The 22,612-nt window shown below is 43.3% G+C and overlaps 1 protein-coding gene across 1 annotated transcript in view; it reads left to right on the top strand.

Annotated features, from left to right (window-relative positions):
- Positions 1–22,612, top strand: part of TRPC5 (transient receptor potential cation channel subfamily C member 5) — a gene marked incomplete at its 3' end in the record, with an annotated part of 134,392 nt that overhangs the window by 70,633 nt on the left and 41,147 nt on the right. The window contains exons 3-5 of the mRNA XM_081221373.1: positions 8,006–8,342; positions 9,711–9,850; positions 14,298–14,620. Coding sequence (XP_081077499.1) covers positions 8,006–8,342; positions 9,711–9,850; positions 14,298–14,620 — 800 coding nt within the window. The remainder of the gene's footprint in view (positions 1–8,005; positions 8,343–9,710; positions 9,851–14,297; positions 14,621–22,612) is intronic.

Raw genomic sequence — 22,612 nt, forward strand, 5'->3', positions numbered from 1 at the left:
TCCTTTTTGAGCATTTTTTCTCCTCAACGGAGCCCAGCTTGATTGGCAACTACAAAACAAAGCAACAAAAGTCGTTCTATCTCGGGTCATTTCTGCTGGCTTTTTAAATACACTTTTATACACAACTAGACTATTTTCTGAAGAACTGACATCTGAGGCAATGAAAGTTGGGCCTATTCCAATGTGCAGCCATTTGCTGAGGGCGCAGAAGATTCTTGAAGATCAGCAGACTTTTTCAAACCACCGAGAAAGGCCCTTTATCTCAGATCCTGCCATAGCCAGGAATTCGATTTTTCTTCCCAAGCCTCATCGTCTCCCCTGGGGCGGGGGAAGCCACTCATTCTCACCTTTCAGATTTTCTTTTCCTCCAAATGAACTAAAGGAAGAAGGGTTTGCAGCTGTGGATCCCCCAGCTTGAAGTCAGCTGATCCCTTTTAGGAAACACAAAGATAACTCACTGCCAATTACTTCAGAGAACAACAGGCCCAGACTGCCTTCCAAACCCCTGAATGTGAGACATACGTCAAGGCGACCTTCCTTCCAGCCTCACCTATTGCACTTTTGTACACACCGAACAATTTAAAATCATCTGACAATAACCAGTTAGGTGACACAACGTGGGACTGACTTGTTTGATCCTGATCTAATTTTTTTCTTGCTGACAGCCTCCATGGCAGGCAACATGGTAGATGGTGGGAGTTAAGAAAGACTTTTCTCCTCTGACCACTGCCTGTTCCTAATGGAACCACTAAAGGTTCACTGCTACTGGCTTTTTTTTCTCTGCCTCATAGCCTGGCTTACTTCTCAAGAGCCCACCCCCCACCCCACATCCTCTGCTCCTACCAGGGGGCTTTCCCTCATTTTCCATTACCTCCCATTTTCCATTACCTTCCTCCCAGCAGAGTGGGGACTCAATCAATAACCAGGGAAGTCTGTCCCTAGCTCACTACTCTTAAACGAACTCTAACTACAGTGCTTGACACATAGTAGGCACTCAGATGTTAATTGTTGTTGTTGTTACTATTTAACCTCTCTGAGCCTCAATTTTCTCATCTGTAAAATGGGTGTAAATATAGTACCAACCTCCTGGGCTTAATCAATATATAGAAAATGCTTTTAAAAGTATCCAAAACAAAGGAAGTTCTGTATACATCTAATCTGTGACTGTTATGACTACTACTAATGCCTTGAGAGCACACAGAATGTGAGGTGAAAAGAGAAACGTGTGTGTGTGTTGGGGGTACTTTGGGGGAAGAGAGTTCTGTTTGGGTTATGCATTTGAAATGCCCACTGCACAGTTGAACATTTAGGTCTGAAGTTTAGCAGGGAGGCAGAGAGGAAATTTTCTTACTTTAACGAATACAGTAAATGCCTGTAAAGCCCCTGGAATGTGAAATGTTACATAACATACACGATTGTTCCTCCCCTTCAGAAGCTTACCATTGTAAGAAGGCCAAGTCAAGGGTTCTAGGTCTAAATGTAACATGAGGTAATCTCTAAGTGATACCACAAGGAAGAAGCAAGGTGGTCTGGGCTCAAGAAGGAGGGATTGCCTCTGGCTGGGGCAATCAGGGAAGGCTTCCAAAAGGAAGTGATATTCTCTGATTTAATAATTCTCTGTAGCCTTTCCTTATGACTCTAAGTGCCTGCTGACTTGTCCTGTCTCTGAATGCCCTGAGTGCCTACTTTGTGGTGCCTCATAACAAAGTCATGAGCTTTCCCTAATGCTAAATCGATCTAATTTGAATGACTAGACTTTATTCTGACTTTTCTTTTTATAAAATGGTGGTAACAGAAGATCAAAGGGGCATAGGGTTTTTTTTTCTCTTTTTTCATGTCCTTACTTGGCAAAATAATCTCTGGATTTGGAGGGGAGTGGTCTTCACTGGTCTGTTGAGAGCCAGCCATCTGGGAACCTGACACCTTTACCATCTGTAGCGCTTGTGCAGGAGTCTGAACACAAACCTTATCATCCCGTTACTTCTTTCACGTGAGTTTGGCTGGCCTCTCAGTGGGATCCTTCAGGCAGAATCACTGTCACTCTCTCTTGTTGGGACCCTCTCCCCTTGTGTGCCACACAGAACTGGGCACAGCATGTGTACAGAGCTACTTGTTAAAATGCCTGAACTGAATCACGCGGACCTTGCATCCCCTTGGCTATGAGCAAGTCAGATTCTGTTCTGCCTTGGGTTCAGCATGGGAATCAGGCACTAAAGTCAGGTGATTATTTAGACAACTGGCAGGTAGGTCCCTTATAGCTAGATAACTGGCTGATATGAGGTACTCACTTTAAACTGTTAAGGGTAGTTAGTAGTTTTACATATTACCACTTCCTACAAACATGAATATAACTTCAAGGCCTTAACCCAAAGCAACAAATGATGTGGGCATTTCAATCACTGTGGCAAGGCCAATGGGGAAGATACTGGAAAATTCAGCTTTCTGCAGGACTCAGCTCATACCATCCAGAGATCGATAGAGTACAGTGTTTAAGAGCTTAGTCTATGGTCAGCCAAGCTAGGGCTCCCGTCCTGGCTCCACTGCTTACCAAGAATATGAGCTTGGGCTCAGTCTCATCGTCTATAAAATGGATATGATACTGATATCTGCCTTTAGGGTTGCTGTGAGATGATCTGTGTGAAAATCTGGTACAGTGTCTGCCACACTATAAGAGCTCATTGTATAGTAGTTAATCTATGTTAAGAATAGCTCCTAGTTGCAACTCCTAAGGGACTTGACTTACCTATCAGACTTCACCCCCTACATACACTGAGGGCAAAACTTCCCAAATTGTTCTACAGGTTCAAGGCAATCGCTATTAAAAACCCAGGTTCCTTTTCTGCATAAATTGACAAGAAGATCATAAAATTCACATGAAATGCAATGGAGGCAGAATAGCCAAAACAATTTTGAAAAAGAGTGAAGAATTTAGAAGATTCGTGCTTCTCGATTTCAAAAGTTACTACAGAGCTACTGTAATCAAGACAGTGGGGTACTGGCATGAGGATACACTTACTGATCAATGGAATAGAATTAAGAATCCAAAAATAAACCCTTATATTTATGGTTAGTTGATTTTCAACCAGGGTACCGAAACGATTTAATGGGGAAATAGTAGTCTTTTCAAAAAATGGTGCTGGGACTGATCTTGGGTGGCCTCGGCCTGCACTGGCTTGAAGCAGGATTTTGATTCCCCCGCCAGAGATTGAAGTCAGGACTCAGCAGTGAGAACACTGAATCCAATCATTAGACCATCAGGGACAGTAGCCAGTGACAAGGCCCTGGCCTGTCGGCTTTGCAGAAATGAATTTCCACAAAGTGACGGAAAGTGGTGAAACAAGTGTTTATTAGGAGGAAAAAGAGTACGTGTGAATAGACAAACGGGTAGGCTCAGAGACAGAGTTACACCGCGTGGTAGTTTGAATCACTTACATGGTGCATTTCTTCCGGGTTTCCTGTGGCCAATCACCTCGCTTTGCCCGGCTCTGAGTCTGTATTTGGTTTATCTCAGGGTTCTCCCGTGTGCGAGCACACCTCCTAACCAAGATGGATTCTAGCAAAGAGGTCTATGGGTAGGTTGACATCACTTACTATGGGGTGGCACCTCCTCCGTTTTTGACCCCACAAGGAGCCTTTCTGCGCATGTGTAGTAGGGAAGGTCTCCTTGACCTCGAGAATGAGAAATATGTGGTCTCTTTATCTGTTATCTGGGCAGGGCTTAGCTCCTCCTCGCTCCTGCTATTATCTTTGTCTTGAAGTATCTGTCCACAGGGGACGAACTCTAGCTGCTCAGCCTGGGGCCCATCTATCTCCTGCCTCAGGACAAGTAAATATCCACAGGCAAATAAATGAAGTTGGACCCCTTCCTCATACAATATGCAAATCTTAATTTAAAATGGATCAAAGACCTAAGTATAAGAGGTAAAGCTATCAAACTCAGAGACAAACACATAGGTGTAAATCTTTGTGACCTTGGATTGAGTGATGGTTTCTTATATATGGCTACAACAGCACAAGCAACAAAAGAAAACATAAAATGGACTTCATCAAAGCTAAAAACTACTGCTCTAGGCTCTGTACAGTTTGGCCTTTATAGTGCAATCAAGCATACAACACATAGGCACTGCTGTTTTCCCTGCAGTCCCTCTTTGTGAGGCATTCTCGAAATCAACTAGAGATTGATTAAATAAACTCAAATTGGAACTTCAATATGCAAGCAGGAATTAGGATTGTGCTTTCAAAGCTCACAGATGTGTTTGGATTAGATACTACATGGTGGCTTAAGACAAGTTTGTTTTATAATATTCTAATTGCAGTTTGTTCTGCCAGAGTCCATACCACCCTATACTACTCTTGTCAGGTATAAAAATAGAAAATAAAAACCTGTTCAACTTTAAAATTATTATGTTCAGTCAAATTGAAAATCAGAGCAGAGGCATTGAAAATAAAGGTTGGATGGTCATATCCACTATTAAAAGAAGTTTCACATCTGCATTTTTGCTTTAGAGGAGAGTGATTTCTTGGGTCAGAGTTATTGGGGATACACAAGGAGAAGTCCTAGGAGACCATAAAGACGATGGCAAAGTGGTCCAAATATCTGGTTCTGGCAGAAGCTGGGGGACAATACTGTAGAACAGCAAACTACAAATTGCTGCCTGTTTTGTTAATAAAGTTTTATTGGCACACAACTACACCCATTCATTTACATATTACGTATTGCTGAGTTTGTGCTGAAACAGCTGAACTGAGTCTTTGCAAAAGGGACAATATGGTCTGCGAAGTCCCAAATATTTACTATCTGGCCCTTTACAGAAAAAGTTTGCTGACCCCTGCTGTGTAACACCAGTACTACAGTCTGGATATCTCCATTTAGATGTCCCACAGACAAATCTAACTCAGCAAGTATAAAAATGCATGCATCTCCATAAACTTGTTCCAGCTTCAGTGTTCCCACTCTCGATTAATGGCACTACTGTTCACCAATTCACCCAAAAGAGAAGCCTCCCTCCCTTTTACCCTCTCACCCTATATATTACTTCACTTCCCACCCATCACCACATCCTGCCAATTCTACCTCTTCACTATATTTTGAATCTGAGCACATCTCTTCATTTCCACTGCCATTACCTTAGTCTGAGTCACGATCATTTTGTACAACATTGACAACAGCTTTCTAACTGGTCTTCCTGCCCCTAGTTTTGCCCACCCTCTGCCCCCAATCCATTTTCTACTCAATAACCATAAGGATCTTTCTAATGTCTAAATCTGATTCTGGCACATGCATAATGATATATGCAGCTAAGATTTAATGATCCCTTACTATGTGCTACACATAGTTCTAAGTGCTTCATGTATAGTAACTGATCTTAATCCTCACATGAATCCTATATGGTAGATGCTGTTATTAACTCCATTCTTTAGATGAAGACTTTGAAGAACAGAGAGAACCAGTGCAATCTAGATCGTGTCTATAGTCTTAACTACTCTACTATACTGCTCTACACACACACACACACACACACACACACACCTATCATTTATGGCTTCTCATTGCTCTTAAAATGAGTCATACTATTTATAATGGCCAAAGACTATCATTTTTTTTGAGTTGTATAGCCCTTTATTAGCGATTAAAATAGAAGGTATCTGTTGTACAACACGGGTAGTAATTGACTATAACTGAAGATTTTTATATTCTAATACAGATCATTTATAAATGCAATTTCTTTATTAAAAAGCTTCCACCCTCTTTGTTTGTGTACAATTTGCAAAACTATTCTGAAAGTGGAGTATATGTGCACAAGTCTGCAAGGAGTGCAAATTCAGGATATGGTAAATGCTTCACAAGTTACTTTCCAAAAACTGACTGCCACAGCTGTGCCAAAGACTATCATTTTGATCTTCTGTAACCCCTGCCTACCTCTCCAGCCTCATCTCTTGCCATCCACAGCCTTGCAGTTCAAGCAGCAGTCTCCCCAGACAGCTCTACCTCCCCATACCAGTCACGCTCTTTTTCACCTCCATGCCTTTAGTCATGTTATCCCCACTACTTTGGCTGTTTACTCTCTTCCCATCTCCTTCACTACACCTAGCCAGCTTCTACACATCCTTTAATGCTCCACTCAGGTCTTACCTGCTCCAGGAAGCCTTTGCAGAGCAGTCTGAATTTGCCCTTCCTTTGTGCTCCCATTACGCCTTGTCTTCCTATCCATTTCCATGCCCTCACTAGACTGTTTCATAACTGTCTTTTTATATATGTGTCTCCCTCACTAGACTGGGTGCTTCCAGTGCTTCTCCCATTGCATCCAAATATTTTGCTTTACCCTTCTACTTTTCTATTCTTTTTTTTCTAGGACCTTTTCGTCCCAGCCTTTGGCATAAGCTATAATGCCAAGAAGAGTAGAAAGGGACTGTATGGGATTTTGTCTTTTTGTGTGTAAATGTGTGAAAAGGAGATGTGAGGACATAAGGGGGATCGTGAACATCTTTGGAGAAAATGAGATCACATGATAAAGATTTTAGAGCTTTTTGTTTGTTTGTTTGTTATCTAGTAATAGTAAACTGCTTTAGGATAGGCTAGTCCCTAAAATGGATAATGGCTCAAACACAATAGAATTATCTCAGTCATGTAACTGTCCAAGACAGATATTCTTGGTCAACATGATAGTTCTCCTCCACATAGTCACGGAAGGACACGGGCTGACAGAAGCCCCTAGGCCACCCTGAGCTACCACACCCCACTCAGCAAGAAAGGGGAGGGAACATGGAGGAGCACACATGGGGGACATATATAGTCCAGGCCTAGAGGTGCCAGTCATCATTTCTCCTCACAGTCCATTATTGAGAACTTGGTCATGTGGCCACACCTCACTGCAAGGGAGCCTGGGAGATGTAGTCCAGCCTGTGCTCAAGGAAGAGAAGAATGGTTTTGGTGGGAAGCTAGTGACCTTCACAGATATACTGACAGTAAAATTGCACTAGTTTACCTTGGGTGTTAGGTAAATGATGGAAGAATTTTACTTCCTTTGCACTAGTAAGCTGTATGGTGCAGTGCTGTTTAACCTTTCCCATGGGAAGCTGGAGTAATCAGATAGAGGCAATATTTAAAATCATTGCTGACAGTTGAACTCCCTATTGAGCTGCTTACCAGGAAGTAACAGCCGGAGGGTGACTTGCAATGCTGATGATCTCTTAACTATTAATCACTGACACTTTGTAGATTGCCTTTAAGTAAAATCCCAGCTGAGTTAGATACTGTCTTATAATATTGGCCCCCAAATAGCTTTGCCTCCTTTGCATGTCTAGACTAGAGAGTGTGTTAAATAAATGGCAAAGTAGCAACCTGATTCTTTGCTAGCCAACCAAGAGGTGCTCAGAACCAAAAGGGAAAAAAGAAAACATCAGAAAGGGAACTCACTTCCATTCCAAACCACAGCCACAGGCATGAGCTTATTTGCTGCCAGTTTGTGTGTGCCCAAAGTACACATTTGTTGATGACCTCATGTAAGCTAGGGGAATGAGTAAAAGTGAATCCATCTGAAATGAAACATCCCCATGATTAAGAGGCATGTACATTCCCAGGAGAACTTTGTAAAACAGCTGCCCAGGCTCTACTCCCCAGGGAGGCTCATTTAGTCAGCCTGTGGTGTGACTTGGGAATTGGGACTTTTTTTCATGTTCCCTGGATGATTCTGATGCAGAGCCAGGTTCGGGGAAGCATCTCTCTAACACAATGGGAGGGGGAATAGGGGGCCATGCCAAAGCACAAACCCGAGTGATTGATTTTGTTTAATGTTTGAAACAAATAATCAACCCTAAGGAAGATCTAGTCTCCTAGCTTGACATGTAGAGCTGTCTCTGAGGTTAGACCCATGCATGGGAGCCTGGAGATCAGGCCTCCTCTGGGGATTGGCCGTGCAGCTGGCTGAAAACTAGGAGAGCTATTATGAATGTAGACTTCCACCTGGACATCCCAGATGCCTGACTTGTTCTCTTCTTTTCCCAGTTTGTGGCCCAGCCCAACTGCCAACAGTTGCTTGCCACTCTGTGGTACGATGGCTTCCCTGGATGGCGGCGGAAACACTGGGTAGTCAAGCTTCTGACGTGCATGACCATTGGGTTCCTGTTTCCCATGCTGTCTATTGCTTATCTGATCTCACCCAGGAGCAACCTTGGGCTGTTCATCAAGAAACCCTTTATCAAGTTTATCTGCCACACAGCGTCATATCTGACCTTCCTCTTCATGCTTCTCCTGGCTTCTCAGCACATCATCAGGACAGACCTCCATGTGCAGGGGCCTCCCCCGACTGTAGTGGAATGGATGATATTGCCTTGGGTTCTCGGTGAGTCAAAGAGACCAGGAGCTATGGCCAGACTGCCTGCTGGTCCTGTCTAAAGAAACTACTGGAATAGGCAGTTGGACTGGCCCTGAACTAGTGCACCTTCCCTCTGTGCAGTGGGGTAGTCCTTTGTTGGGAGTGTCAGAAATGTGGTTCCTTCTTCCCCAGGCCCTGGCTGCTCAGCACCACAGGGTTCACCGTGAGATTGACAGTGTACCCAAGGCTTGTTTCAGTTAACCTAACATCATCAAGGACAAGGAAGTTGTCTGTCAGTTGATTTAGAGGGAAAGCCAAGTGTTAAGTCAGGACAGGCTCAGGTAAGCTAGGCAGGGCAAGTGCTGATCAGTCTATTCAATGCCTTCTTTCCCATAACGGGTTGGGGGGAGGGGTGGCACTTGGATCTGCTGCTTTCTTGTGACTACTCCACACAATCCCAGTACTTATTCAGGGTCCACATCCTATTTGGATACTGATTTCACAACCAGGAGGGAAACCTTGGGAAATTCACACAAGTCATGGTTAAAGCAGCCTTACCAGAAGCCTCCAGGCATAATTCCATTGCACTGGACCCTCCAATGAATTGCCATCCTCCAAGTCCTTGCTGCTCGAACTGTGGTCCCCAAACCAGCAACGTCAACATCATCTGGGAACCTGTGAGACATGCAGAATCTCAAGTGTCACCCTGGGTCTGTGGAATCAGAATCTGCATGATCCCCGGTAGATTCACATGTATTTTAAAGTCTGAGACTCACTGCTTTAGGCCACAGCCACACCTTTTACTGCTTTCCACATTCCAAGGCTAAAGAAACATCTATGCCATGAGGCAGAATTCCATGAAACCCACACGCAATGAGAGGGGAGAGGAGCAAAGAGGATTCTAAATTATTCTGGGCCCCATAGCCTAGCTTCAGTCCCAACATCCAGTACTTTGGACCATGGCCAGCTTTTGCTCACCTCAAAACCCATTGAGAAGTTTTCCCTCTAGCACATAGTGGAAACTAAGGACTATGGAATAATATTGACCTAAATAATTCATTGATGAAATTACCCCTACTCTAAAATGGGAAGAGGGTAGAATCAGATGCCCTGAATTGCAACAACATTCCAGTAACTGTGGTAACAATGTAAAAGTGAGTAGTATCCAGAAAATTATAACATATAGGCATCTTTAGGTAAAGCCTATCCTTGGCAAGTTCAAGACAGGGAAGTGAGGTAGTAAAGAAAGAAGAAAGTTATTACTATCTCTAGGGGCTCCACTGACCCCCCAATTCATTCATTGATTTCCTCTTTCTTCATTTGGGGGAATCCTGCTATGATATGATGTCTAGTCTGACACTGTGAAGAAATAAACCTTTTGCCTCCATTCTTCAGGTTTCATTTGGGGGGAGATTAAGGAAATGTGGGATGGTGGATTTACTGAATACATCCATGATTGGTGGAACCTGATGGATTTTGCAATGAACTCACTCTACCTGGCAACTATTTCCTTGAAGATCGTGGCCTATGTCAAGGTAACTTGAAATGTTGGCCATTTTTCTTAAACAGTGATTTTGGTTACATTAAGCTTTAGCTTTGGGAGCATAAAAAGTTTAGGAGGAAAGTGCTGATGACAGTTCAGTCCATGTGGAAAAGTACCATAAAGCGGACATTCTTTCAGTGGTCTGTAAGCAGTGTCCACCTAACCAAAGAAAGTGGAGAATGGAGCAATTTGCAAATGAATTCTTAGCTTCTTCAACTCTGACAGTCATCCATCTCAATTAGTGTTTACGTCCTCTCTACAATGTCCTCGCCAAGAAGATGGCCCACTGATGCTTGCACAGGGCAGAGACTAGGAAATTCACTGAGTTTCCAGAAGCCTCTCTCAATACTTGTCACTTCATTAAAAAGTGCTACTTTGTATTTTTCTAATATTATTCTCCCTGTGACACATCCATTAGTAATCCTTCCTCCCTGTAGGGTCAAACGGAACGAGGCTGTTCCTTCTCCATAAAGTGCTCCCAATATGAAGTCATCTCTCCCTAACCTGCTGAGCTGTCTCTTCTCAGAGCTAAATATTCACACTTCCCTCAAGTGTTCTTCATTGGATAGGGAGCAGAACCCTAGAATCACATCACTTCCACCACGAGGATGATCATTCAAGCTGTTATGAATCCCGCCTTTCGAGTATCACCCAATCTATGTCTCTCTACAAATCTAGATAACACACACACACACATACACACACACGCACACCCCACCTTGATGTTGTCCCTGCACAATGTACAGCCTGAATTATCCTGAAAAATAGCTTCATGTCCAACACCTCATGCTGGGTAGTCACAGGCTCTGAGTTCGAGTTTGGTGCTCATTAGATAATAGAATGGCTGTGCTCCCTATACCCTGAATTGAACTGCTCCAGCGTGAGAAAGGCTGACAGTCCCATCTCCAAGATTGTCTAGTCAGTCATGCTTTTTGGCACTAAATCCCACATGAAGGAGTTTTAGAATGGGAATATGGCTGTCCCCCAAATCGCCAACTTAGTTTATTTTTATATCCCTAATATGCATACTGCATAAATTTTAAGACCTTTGGAGTTAGTTACATGGAGCGTGAATATTGAATGCAGTTCTGAAACATTTTTGAAAGCCTAAGAGTATGCTTTCACTTGTGGTGATCGTTTAACACATACTTACAACTTCGTTACAAGAAAAAGCTGGTAAGGAAAATGTTTGAATCTCTGGTTAATGTGCCTGGATGAAATCCATGTCATTCTGGCACTCTGCTGACTAAGTAACACTGTTTGCCTAAAAAAAAAAATTCTTCCTTTGGCAGTGGTATTTATATCCTGAAGGGACAATAAATTATCAATCTAGAAATTGGTGGGTTCTGCTTAAACAGGAAAGTTTAGAATAAATGATCAAAAGGATTAACCCTTGGGGATGTGAAAATGTGTCAACAGATGCCCAGCATTAGTTAATCACATAACCTGTCCAATTTCACTGGCAAGCCTTCCAAGGACCAGATACTTCCCCACCATAGACTGTAAGGATAAATCAGCTCTACTAAGCTGAGTAAATGCCCCTCAACTGACATTTAACCCAAAAAAAGACATTTGCCGAGAAGTTAGAGTCCTTCTCAAGAAAGGAGAATTTACAAAGCAAGACATTCCACATGCAGACTGGATTTGCATTGAGAAATTATCAATGGGCAGTCTGGTCCACTCTTGCACAGAGGCACACCAGTCTGAAATGAACTTCTCCAAGTAGGCTGAGCCAACCTCTATGAGGTAAAGACACAGGGCTGGTCCCCAGGCCCTTTGAAAAATTTCAAATCACCATTGTACTGAGGCAGTACAGAAGCACCATGGCATAAACTGGCCTTAAGAAAATCCTTCATTAGAGTGAAAAACTAGTCAACAGTATATATACTCCACCTCACATTATTTTGCTTTTGAGTTCACCCCCCTTTGAAAAGCGTAGAGGCCAATTTTCAAGCTGCATTCCATCACAAAGAATATAAGAAAATTCACCTGCCTCCCAATATCACTAACTCAAGAGTCAGGAAACGTAAATGTAATCCCTGCTCTGATATTTATGAGCTAGATTAGCTGGATTACCACAGGCCATCTGTCTACCTCTCTGAGCCTCAGACACTGCCTCTGAAAAATAAAACTGGACTAGATCAGTGGATTTCAAGCTTTGAATTGTTTTCCATGGAGCCACATCTTGAAATTAAAACTTATGCAGAACTTCAATACATTAAGGAGCTCAAAGGAATGAATTTGAATCGAGGAATGAATCTTCCAGGCCTCCTCTTTGGTTTCCACAGTAGCCACCAGGTGCTTCCACTGAACCCTCAGGCTTGAAGGAACACAATTTGAAAACCATTTGCGTTTGATCAGGGGTCAGCAAACTATGATCTGCAGGCCAAATTGGGGCCACTGCCACATCTGTGTGTTTATGTATTGCCTGTTAGTTCTAGAAGAAAAGAGTTGAGTAGTTGCCACAGGGACCATATAGTCCACAAAGCCCAAAATATGTACTATCTGGCCCTTGTCAGAAAAAGTCTGCTGACCTCTACGTAGGCTAAACGAGCTCCAAGTTTATTCCCTGCTATCATATTCTATAATATCTTTCCCAAAAATATACATGAAAGCATAGATTTTCCACGAGAATCACCTTTCACACTTTTGACTGTCCTGCAAATCCAAGCTCACCAGCCAATGGGCAGAAGACTTCCCTGTGGTTACAGGTGTGCCTGTGGAGAGAGAAAACCCTAAATTATGAACTATGCATGTTCCAGTTGAGAGTACCTAGTTTTAAAATATAGGTCTGTTTTGTTATCAGCAAAGAATCTGCATCTTTCACATAGACCACCAAACCTGTAAAGGCCTATCTAACATATGTGCTGTGATATCAACTATCATATATGTAATATTTAATGGAAATAGTGCTAGACTGAGTGCGCAGAGACCTGAGTTTTGGTCCTGGCTCTGCCACCAACTTGCTGTGTGACCTTAAGCAACTCACTCTGCCTCTCTGGATTTCAGCTCCTTCACTTGTAAAACAGGCATAACAATGTCCACCCCTCACAACGATGCAGCAAATGTTTTCTTTAGAAAGAAAAACAGAGAGATACAAGATTTGGCCAAGTGTGTGTAAGACCAATTGGCCACCCCAAGTCTATTTGAAACAGAAGCAAGTTTTCTCCAAACTCCTCTGACAGTGAAGAATATTGGATACACACAATGATTTTAACAACACCAGTTTCCTCAGTTGTTGGAAGCAAAGCACATTTTAGAAATACTAACAATATAATTTGGCCCTCGATGCAACATTTTCTCAGGAAAGTTGTTTACATTTAGTCCTGAGAAATTGTGATATTTAGATGAGTGCTCAAGGCAATATGCTTCAGATTGAAATCCAGGCAAAATCTACTTCTGTCTTGGGGAAGGTAAAAAGCAATTTCTTATATTTCCATAACACCTCCCCTTATGGAGTACACAGACGTTCACATATGGATACATAATCGCAGACATGTGCAGTGGGTAGGAGTAGATATTCTCCTCATTCTCTGGTGAAATTGAGAGAGAGAGGCAGTTTTAAGCGACAGAGCCCAAATTGGAGCTCAGGTCTCACATCGAAGCCATCTTTCCACAAGGCGACCTCTAATGTTCCAGGAGCTGAAAGCTCAGGCAAGACTGAAAACTGGGCAGCCAACCCCAGAAACCCTGGCTCTTCCCCTTCTTCAACCCCCTGGTTCTTCATTTGTGCTAGAGGGACACTGCAACTTGTAAGACTGTCAAAGGAACAATAAAATACATCCATACACCACTGTGCGGGCAGTACTAAATTTACTACCTGGAAGGTTGACGTGCCATTTGTCATAGTATGGGAGAAAAGAGTACTGGCAGAAAACTCTGAGTAATTACCCTCTAAGGATGCTCTATCAGCCCCAAACTGCAGTCAGCAGGGAAGTCAAGATGAGCACTGCACACTGAGGAGACTGAACCTGACGCTTGTCCTTCAGTAACTACAAGTCGTCTGCAGTGCTCAGAACAAAATGGGGGATTGGGTAGGAAAGTTGATTTGAAATCTCAGTAGGAAGCAGAGTAATTTGGGCATACCTGTGGCTCTGTTCCGGGGACACTTCTCAACAATCTGGTCAACTCACACTTCAAAAATGTCTGTTGATAAACTACAGGTGGTTACTCCAGATAACTGCTCTGAAATTCATTTTTCTACATCTATGTGCTGGGTATATATTTCGATGAGAGTGGGAGGGAGAGCGTTATTAGCATAATGCATTGATTGGGTGGGAAAAAAAGACAAATAGTGCCAATGACGGGAGGAGCTGTTGTATAAATGAATGCTTGATGCTTACTTTCGTGGCTTTATTTGGGTGCAGAAGGGAGGAAAGGGGAAAGTTTTCTAGATGCTCGCTGTACCTCTCATCTTGTGCACTTGTTGTTTCTTCCAGTATAATGGTTCTCGTCCAAGGGAAGAATGGGAAATGTGGCACCCGACTCTGATTGCAGAAGCTCTCTTTGCGATATCCAACATTTTAAGTTCGTTGCGTCTCATATCCCTCTTCACAGCCAACTCCCACTTAGGGCCTCTGCAGATCTCTTTGGGGCGCATGTTGCTTGATATCCTCAAATTCCTCTTTATCTACTGCCTGGTACTGCTGGCTTTTGCCAATGGATTGAACCAGCTTTACTTTTATTATGAGACCAGAGCAATCGATGAGCCCAACAACTGCAAGGGGATCCGATGCGAGAAACAGAACAATGCCTTCTCCACGTAAGACTCCCCCCTTTCCTCTTCTGCCTTTTGTCTGCTTTCTCCTTCTTTGCCCTATTTTCCGTCCACAGCTTCATCACTGCCCCTTGACAGTGCATGCAGAGCTCACTTATGGATCAACCCGAAGGGTCTGAAGTGGAGGAAGGTTCTTCCCTCCCTACAGGGGACTAGAACAGGAAGTAGAGTTAGGTGAGGGAGGAAAGACACAAACACACAGGGGCTCCCAGGAACTCATCTAAAGGGTTATTTCTGAACTATTTTGGTCACATCCCATATTTTTAAAGGAATTCATGGGAAGGGGTAAATAATTCCTCGCTCAAAAAAGCATCACTAACCAAGGAAATGAAACGGCAAGGCTATACCTCTCAAGTGATTGCCAAAGCTAATGTAACTGTTCTGAATCAAGAACAAAGAAAAAGGGAGACTGCAAAATTATCTGAATGCACCTTGTGATATTGTGATTAATAATAAGAAATATGTATTTGCTCTTTGTCCCCATTTCTGGCACAGAGCTCCTAAAAGCCTTGGAATTTCCTAAGTGATGAGAACAACAAAGGTGTCTTTGGCTGTGTTAACAAAGTGACATTTGGACCTCACCTAAGGATGTGGGCCGGTTACCCCCATGTGATTAGAGGGTTGGAACTTTCAGTCTCACCCCTCCACCTTCAAAGGAGGGGAGAGGGACTGGAAATTGAGTTCAATCACCAATGGCCAATGACTTAATCAACCGTGACTATGTAATGAACTCTCCATAAAAACCCAAAAGGACAGGGTTCGGAGAGCTTCCAGGTTGGTAAGCACATGGAGATATGGGGAGAGCAGGTGATCAGAGAGGGCAGGGAAGCTCTGCAACCCCGCACATACCTTGCCATATGCATGTTCTATCTGGCTGTTCCTGAGTTGTATCCTTTTATAATAAACCAGTAATCTAGTCATTTAAATGTTTCTCTGAGTTTTGTGAGGTACTCAAAGCCAAGGAGAGGGCTGTGGGAAGCTCTGATCTATAGCCAGCTGGTCAGAAGCACAGGAGACAACCTGGACTTGTAATTAGCATCTGGGAATGGGGGAAAGGGGAGCAGTCTTGTGGGACTGAGCTCTTAATCCATGGGATCTGACATTATCTCCCAGGAGTGTCAGAATTGAGTTGACTTGTAGGACACCCAACTGGTGTCAGAGAATTGTTGATATGGGGGGAAAATATCTCCCCATACCCACAGGTTGGAATTGAGTTAAGACCGCTTAGGTGGTGTCAGAGCAATGGGATTTGCTAGAACAGCCCTGGCTCATGGAAACATGTGGTTTGGGAAGAGAAAAATAAATAAAAGGGCAGGGGGATGACGAATCTTTGATTCCTAGATGCAGAAGAGACAGGCTAAAAGTAAGATGAGAGTCAGCTCAACTTCTGGGGTTAAATCAAGGTTTCAGGTGGGCCAAAAGGCACCAAGCAGTGACTGGAAATGTCTCCTTTTCCCACTTGGGACACAGGAGACAGCTCATGACTCTCTGTCCATGAGTCCACTGCCTCTGGACCTATGGAACCCCTGTGCCTTTTCTTTGTAAACCCAACACCTACTTCTCTAGGACCTTTAAGCTTCCAGAATGGCTTTTATTTCCTCACAAATCACTGTTAGGGGAAGCAGACAAGAGAAAGAAAATAAGCACATGTCAGGAAACGTGTTGGGTTCCAGGAGCAGTCCTGAGCTTACCCCAGACTCAGTGTCCTACACCTTGTCCATCTCCAGCCCCTGTTCTGGAGAGTGCCAGTCATCTGGTAATCACAGCAATTACCCCAAGGTTGTAAGAGATTCTTAGTCATTAAATTGAGATACAATTTTCCCCCTTAACTCTATAAACTAGGGCAGATTAATGGACTCAGACATTCTTGAAATGTGTTAAATAACAAAGGACAGGGGAAAAGGAAGGGTTTCTGCCTGACCCCAAGTTGCACCAATAGAGAGGGGAAAAAGCAATGCAATGTAGCCTACCCTTATTATTTGCCTCTAGCAGCATTTCCTAAAATGGATGACAAATAACCACAGTTCACAGGGATATGAATAGACATGAAAACAAGATCTCTGATCAAGTGAGTTTTGGAAATGCTGGGACAAATTTAAGAAGGTTTCTCCACTGCAGGGCTTCTCAGAGATTTTCCATTGTGAATCTACAGTAAAGGGAGAGGTTTACCCAAATGTATTGACCAAGATGCTATTCCCGTGAATAAAGTTTGGAAAATGTTGACTCGCCCCGTTGCCCATTTTATAGCACCCACCCCCTCCACTAGGCCACACTGCCTCCCTCTCCTCCCAGAACTCAGGGCAAAATCTTGGATGGGGAAACCAGACTTATGTGAAAGGGGAAAAGAGGCCAAAATGGGATGACAAAGAGATAGTGCCATTTTGGTGAAGCCAACCAGGAGTGGACAAAGGCAACTGGTCACCTCGCTAGTGCCTCTTGACTAGGAACTGCTTCCTCTCCTGCATTAGTCTAGAGACAGAACTCACATCAACCTGTTTTCAATACAAAGAGCAATTCTGTAGTGGCTTGAGCACCAGGAGACTGTATCTGTTCCCATCAAAGCATTCGACAGAATTGCACACCTGAATGCAAGGTGCCTTCCAGGAGGCCAGGTCCCTGCCAATTACCCTCTCACGTGAACTCTGCTGAGGAAGTTTATGAAATGCCTCCTTGTAAGTCTGTAGTGATTATTAACACCCCTGTTGCCAACTGACATTTGCTCTCATCACTTGCCCAGCAGGGACAATTGACAAGAATGGGCACCTGTCGTACATGAAGTTATACCTTGGGGTGTCAGGTATAAAGAAGCATTGTCATGCTGGGGGCAAATCAGCAGTAATGTTACCTTAACTTCCCTTCTAGGTGTTGATTTCTTTCTTCCTCCACGGAAGTCTGACTCAGATTTATGTTTTCCTTTAAATGCCTCAACTCAGGCATTTATAATACCTGCTAAAATACATGCTACTTAGAGCGTCAGAAAGACTCTGTTTTTAGAGAAGGGGAAAAGGGAGCTTGTTAACAGATCTGACGTAAACTATGGCATCTGCTTGCTGTCACCCTTTTCCTTCTGATTCTCCAGAGATGTCATTGCTATTCTTCAGCTTAAAAAAGAAAAATTTTCCTGGGCACAGAATTCAGGGGGACCTTGTTATCCTTGCTGACAACCACATGACAGTACTGTTGGTGGTTTGAGTTCAGTGTTCAATACTGGCAGTACCTGGCCTTCATCCACTGTTGAGAGCAATTGGGAAGGCATCCTTCTGCGGGCACGGGGCTTGGGAAGAAACAGGGCGGAAGTGGCAAAAAGCTAACTTGGTGGTCCTGTTTCTCCTTCTGAGGTCCTGACCCTCAACTCCAGATGCCTCCTGAACACACCTGGCTGTGCCGCAGGCCTCTCAAACACAACATCCACAACTAAATTCCTTATCTCTATATCCCCACCCCAAACCCACTTCCCTCTTAATTCCTCATCTCATTCAATGATACCAGGCAGACTTCTAGGAGTCATCTGGGACTCTCCCCCTCTCCCCCAAGCAACACATCCTGTCTCACACTCAGCCCTGTCAGTTCTACTTCCTAAATATCTCTTAAATCCATCCTCTGTACACACACACACACACACCCCACTGTCTGGGTTCAGGCCTAAACCATCTCTCCCCAAAACTGCTGGGTCTTAAGTGGTCTTAAGTGGTCTCCCTGCCTCCAGTCTTGTCTCCCCCGCAAACAATTTCCCACCCACCACACATAAGTTTCTAAATACTAGTCTTATCTTGTCGCCCCCTGGTCTCATGCCTGCCTGGTATCTGTATATTCTCCAGCAGAAAATTCTCCTCTTTCCTATAGTTCACAGGGCCTGGGAATCTGGCCCCCGCCTCTCACGCCTCTCACTCCTCTCCTCCATAGTCAACATCTTGCTCTTCCCAATTTCAGGAGAGCACCTCGGCCCTACAGGCCTTTGTATATGACACGCCACTCCCTCTGCCTGGAATGCCCATCCCCACCTGGCCAGCCTGGACAACTCTCATGCATCCTTCAAGCATCTGCCAAAGCCTCACCTGCTGTTTTAAGCCTTTTCTTACCCACTCCAACCCCACTCTCAGATACAGTCTCCTTCTGTGTCTCCCATGGCATTCTAAGTCCATCTCCATTATAATAGATAACCTATAATAATAAAGGTACTAGTAATAATAATGATGTAGTAGATAACATATTTTAGTCATTTGTTGTCTCTTACCCACCAGACTGATACCCCCATTTTAGAGGCCTTGCTCCTACCATAGACATAAAGGGGTTCAACATACCCATTGAACAACTGAATGAAAGGATGAATTCTAGTAGCAATCCTATCTTTAGTTCTAGAAGATTCACTTCTGCTTCTGCTCCCCTCACATGGCTGAAGTATCTAGCCAGCTCTGTCACTCTACTGATCCACTTTGAACTTGCTGTCAGAGAAAACCCTTGGCCTTTCTCCTACCTCCCTCATCCTGTATGTGGGCACTTGGCCAGAGAACAAAGCTCTACATTGATCCCTAGTAAACTTCATCTTGTTAGTTCCAGCCCCTTGCTCCAAGCTGTTGAAATCTTGCTGAATCTTGATTCTGTCGTCCACTCTATTAGCTGTCTCTCCCAGTCTTGTATCATCTGAAGATCTAAAAAGCTTGCCACCTATTCTCATCCAAAGCATTGATAAAACTGTCATTCAGGCTTGGTATTCGCTGGGTGGAATATTGGGTGGCTATTAAAATTACATTTATGAAATGTGTGATTTTTAACACATTTTTGACCGGAGACATATTACGGCCCCAGGTGTTAGTTTCTGCAAAAATCCCCTGGTCAATAATGTGTTAAAAACACAAAAATTGTACACACACTGATTGCAACTAACATAGCTGCAACTAGATATGCAAATGAGTGACCATCTATAAAGGCAATAAAGAAATGTGAAACAACAAGGTTGGATTTAGGTGGGAGGTTAATAAAAGTCATAAAAATAGCATATTTGCTGAGTGCTAGGTCCAGGCACTATTAAAAAAATGAGCCTGACATGAATTAACTCATTTAATCCTCACAATCATGCTCTGAGGTAGGCACTATTATTATTGCCCATTTTACAGATTGAGAAATTAGGGTACAAAGCAGTTAAGCAGACTGCTCCCAGTCATAAAGATGACAGTGACAGAGTCAGGATTTCAATCCAGGCATACAAGTTTCAGTCTGTGCTTGTATCCAGGGGTGCAAGTGTGAGACTGATTTTGTAAAGGTATGCAAAATTAGTTGTGTGAAGTTGCAATAATCATGAATACAAGTAAAGCTGAAGAGGACAGAGCCATGACCTAGCAAGTCACTTGGGACCTCCTTGTAGACCATCATCATTCATTTGTGGCTATTCCTACTTAACCAATGGTGATTTCTCTACCCAACATTCAGCCCATATTTTCCCACCTTATTTATATGGATACAAACTCAGTCCCCATCAAAGGCTCTTCTTTTTGTTCTGACCAGGTTTTAAAGGTCCTTATTGAGTATCTTCACTTTTTCTCCTAATTTCAATTCATAGCCTTCCTGCTGTTGTTATCACGGGAAGGGTGCCACTCATTCATACTTTCCTTACTTATGTGCTTCTATAATCTTTTATAGATTTAGTCAACATTTACTCAGCAACTCCTATGTGCCAGGCAATGAGGATACTGAGTAAATGGCACCCTTATCCTCAAGAAGTTCATATTCTGATGGAGAACACAAATGAACAATTAGAATAGCTGCATTTTTAATGCTTACTATATGCTGAGCATTGTGCTGAGTGTGTTACATGCAGTACTTTATGTGATTTTTTTTTTAAAAGGTGGCTAAGTGTTTGGACTCCAGAGTCAGAAGAGCTGGGTATAAATCCTACCTCTGCCATTTTCTGCCTGTGTGACCACTCTGTGCCTCAGTTTCTCATCTAAAAAAAAAGAATAGTAGCTACTTCATAGGGTTATTTTGAGAATCAAATATTACAATGTGTGCCTGGCACATAGTAAGAGCACAATAAATGATAACAGTTAGTATTTATCCTACAAATGACCATTTTAGAGATGAGGAAACTTGAAGTTTAAAGAGGCTGTGCCACTTTCCCAAAGTCATATGGTTAATAAGTAAAGGTGTCTAAAGTTTGCTCTTAGCCACTCACCTCTCTTGCCTCTTCAGCATGACATGTGCCTTTATGGACTAAGGCTGGGCTGCTATGGGAGAATAAAAGAGGATCATCTAACCCCACTTTGTAGGAAAGGAGTCAGGGGAAACTTCTAGAGGAGGTGGGGCTTCAGCTGAGCCTGGCAGGTCAAACAAGAGTTGGGCAGAGAAGGAGACAGGACAGAAGTAGAGACTAGAGGTTGGGAGTAGGGTGGGAGCACTCCAACCAGAGTTAGAAGCTTGTCAAAGACAGGATGAAATGAGAAATTGCAGGTCTGGGGAACTGCAAAATGGATAGGGATAACCAAAGAGATGACCATGCCTTTGCTCCATGTGTGTTATCAGCACAACTTGTGAAAGGATGATGGCACTGCTTTCTCCCAAGGAGTCTTTCTCTTCTGGTACATCCTCCAGTTCTTCACTGGTCAGAATGAAGTCCAGAGGGGTAAATCTTCTCCATACTCCTGTTACCTTTTTTTTCTTTTTTTAATATTTAGTTGTTTATTTTAGTTTTGGCTGCATTGGGTCTTCATTGCTGCATGCTGGCTTTCTCTAGTTGCGGTTAACAGGGGTTACTCTTCGTTGTGGTGCGTGGGCTTCTCATTGCAGTGGCTTCTCTTGTTGCAGAGCACGGGCTCTAGGCGTGCTGACTTCAGTAGTTGTGGCTCGCGGGCTCTGGAGCGCAGGCTTAGTAGTTGTGGTGCATGGGCTTAGTTGCTTTGCGGCTTCTGGGATCTTCCCGGACCAGGGCTCGAACCCATGTCCCCTGCATTGGCAGGCAGATTCTTAACCACTGCACCACCAGGGAAGTCCCTCCTGCTACCTTTTGAATGATTAAGTCCTCATCTCAAAGACAAGACTTTCAGCAAGGGACATGAGAACTACAGTTCCCATCTCTATTCTACTGAGCAGCTCTTAGCTTTGTGATCTATTTATGGATGGCTCCCAACATGCACAAATCCCCCTTAACCAGATGGTATGGATTTGTCTTCCCAACAGTTAATATCAAGTCTTCTTGAATCTTTGTATCTTCACTTTGTGCCCCTTGTTGAGCTAGCAAGTTCCATATGTTTGCTGACTCTCCGCTAAATAAAAATGGACTGATTGTTTTCTCTCAGGTCATCTCCTTTAAAATCAAAATAATATTCCTTTGGCATCAGGATCTGCATTTTGGTCAACAAGTCTTTCTATCACTGTGATAATTGTATTATGGACCCGACCACCAAGTACCCCTAGGTAATGGCCCTTTCCCTGTGAATTCAACTGAGTCTAGAAGCCTAGAAGACAGAGCTTCCTATAGATGTCTCGTCAGATGCACTTATCTACCCCAAAAGTCAGTCACTCATTTTATCTGGGCATGCCTTTCAATAAACCAGATTCTCCTAATGGCCAGACCATGTTGTGACATTTTGTGCCTCATGTCAAGGGCATTCTCACTATCAACCGCCAAAACTGAGGAACAATCTTTACCTCTTTTCTTATCTCTTGTACAGTTATACCTATAGGGTCTCCCTAACTAGAATATCACCACAGTTTAGGGCAGATTTTAAATGCCCGGACTTTCACTTTTAGGAATCTTTGTATCAGTCATTGGAATGGCTAGTATTAAACTCTACACTCAAGCATTAACCATTGCAATTTTCATTGTTACGGGGCTGGGGGTGAAGGAGTGTAACATCATCCATTCTGGAGAAGCAACTAATGAAGTAAGACCCTGCCAACATATTGATGACATACTTGTCCTGGCTTGTGGCCTTGTTGTCTGTCATGCAATCAACAAACACAGAATGAATGCTTTCTATATTC

The sequence above is a fragment of the Mesoplodon bidens genome (assembly GCF_964165515.1).
Source record: "Mesoplodon bidens genome assembly, chromosome: X".
Classification (NCBI taxonomy): Eukaryota; Metazoa; Chordata; class Mammalia; order Artiodactyla; family Ziphiidae; genus Mesoplodon; species Mesoplodon bidens.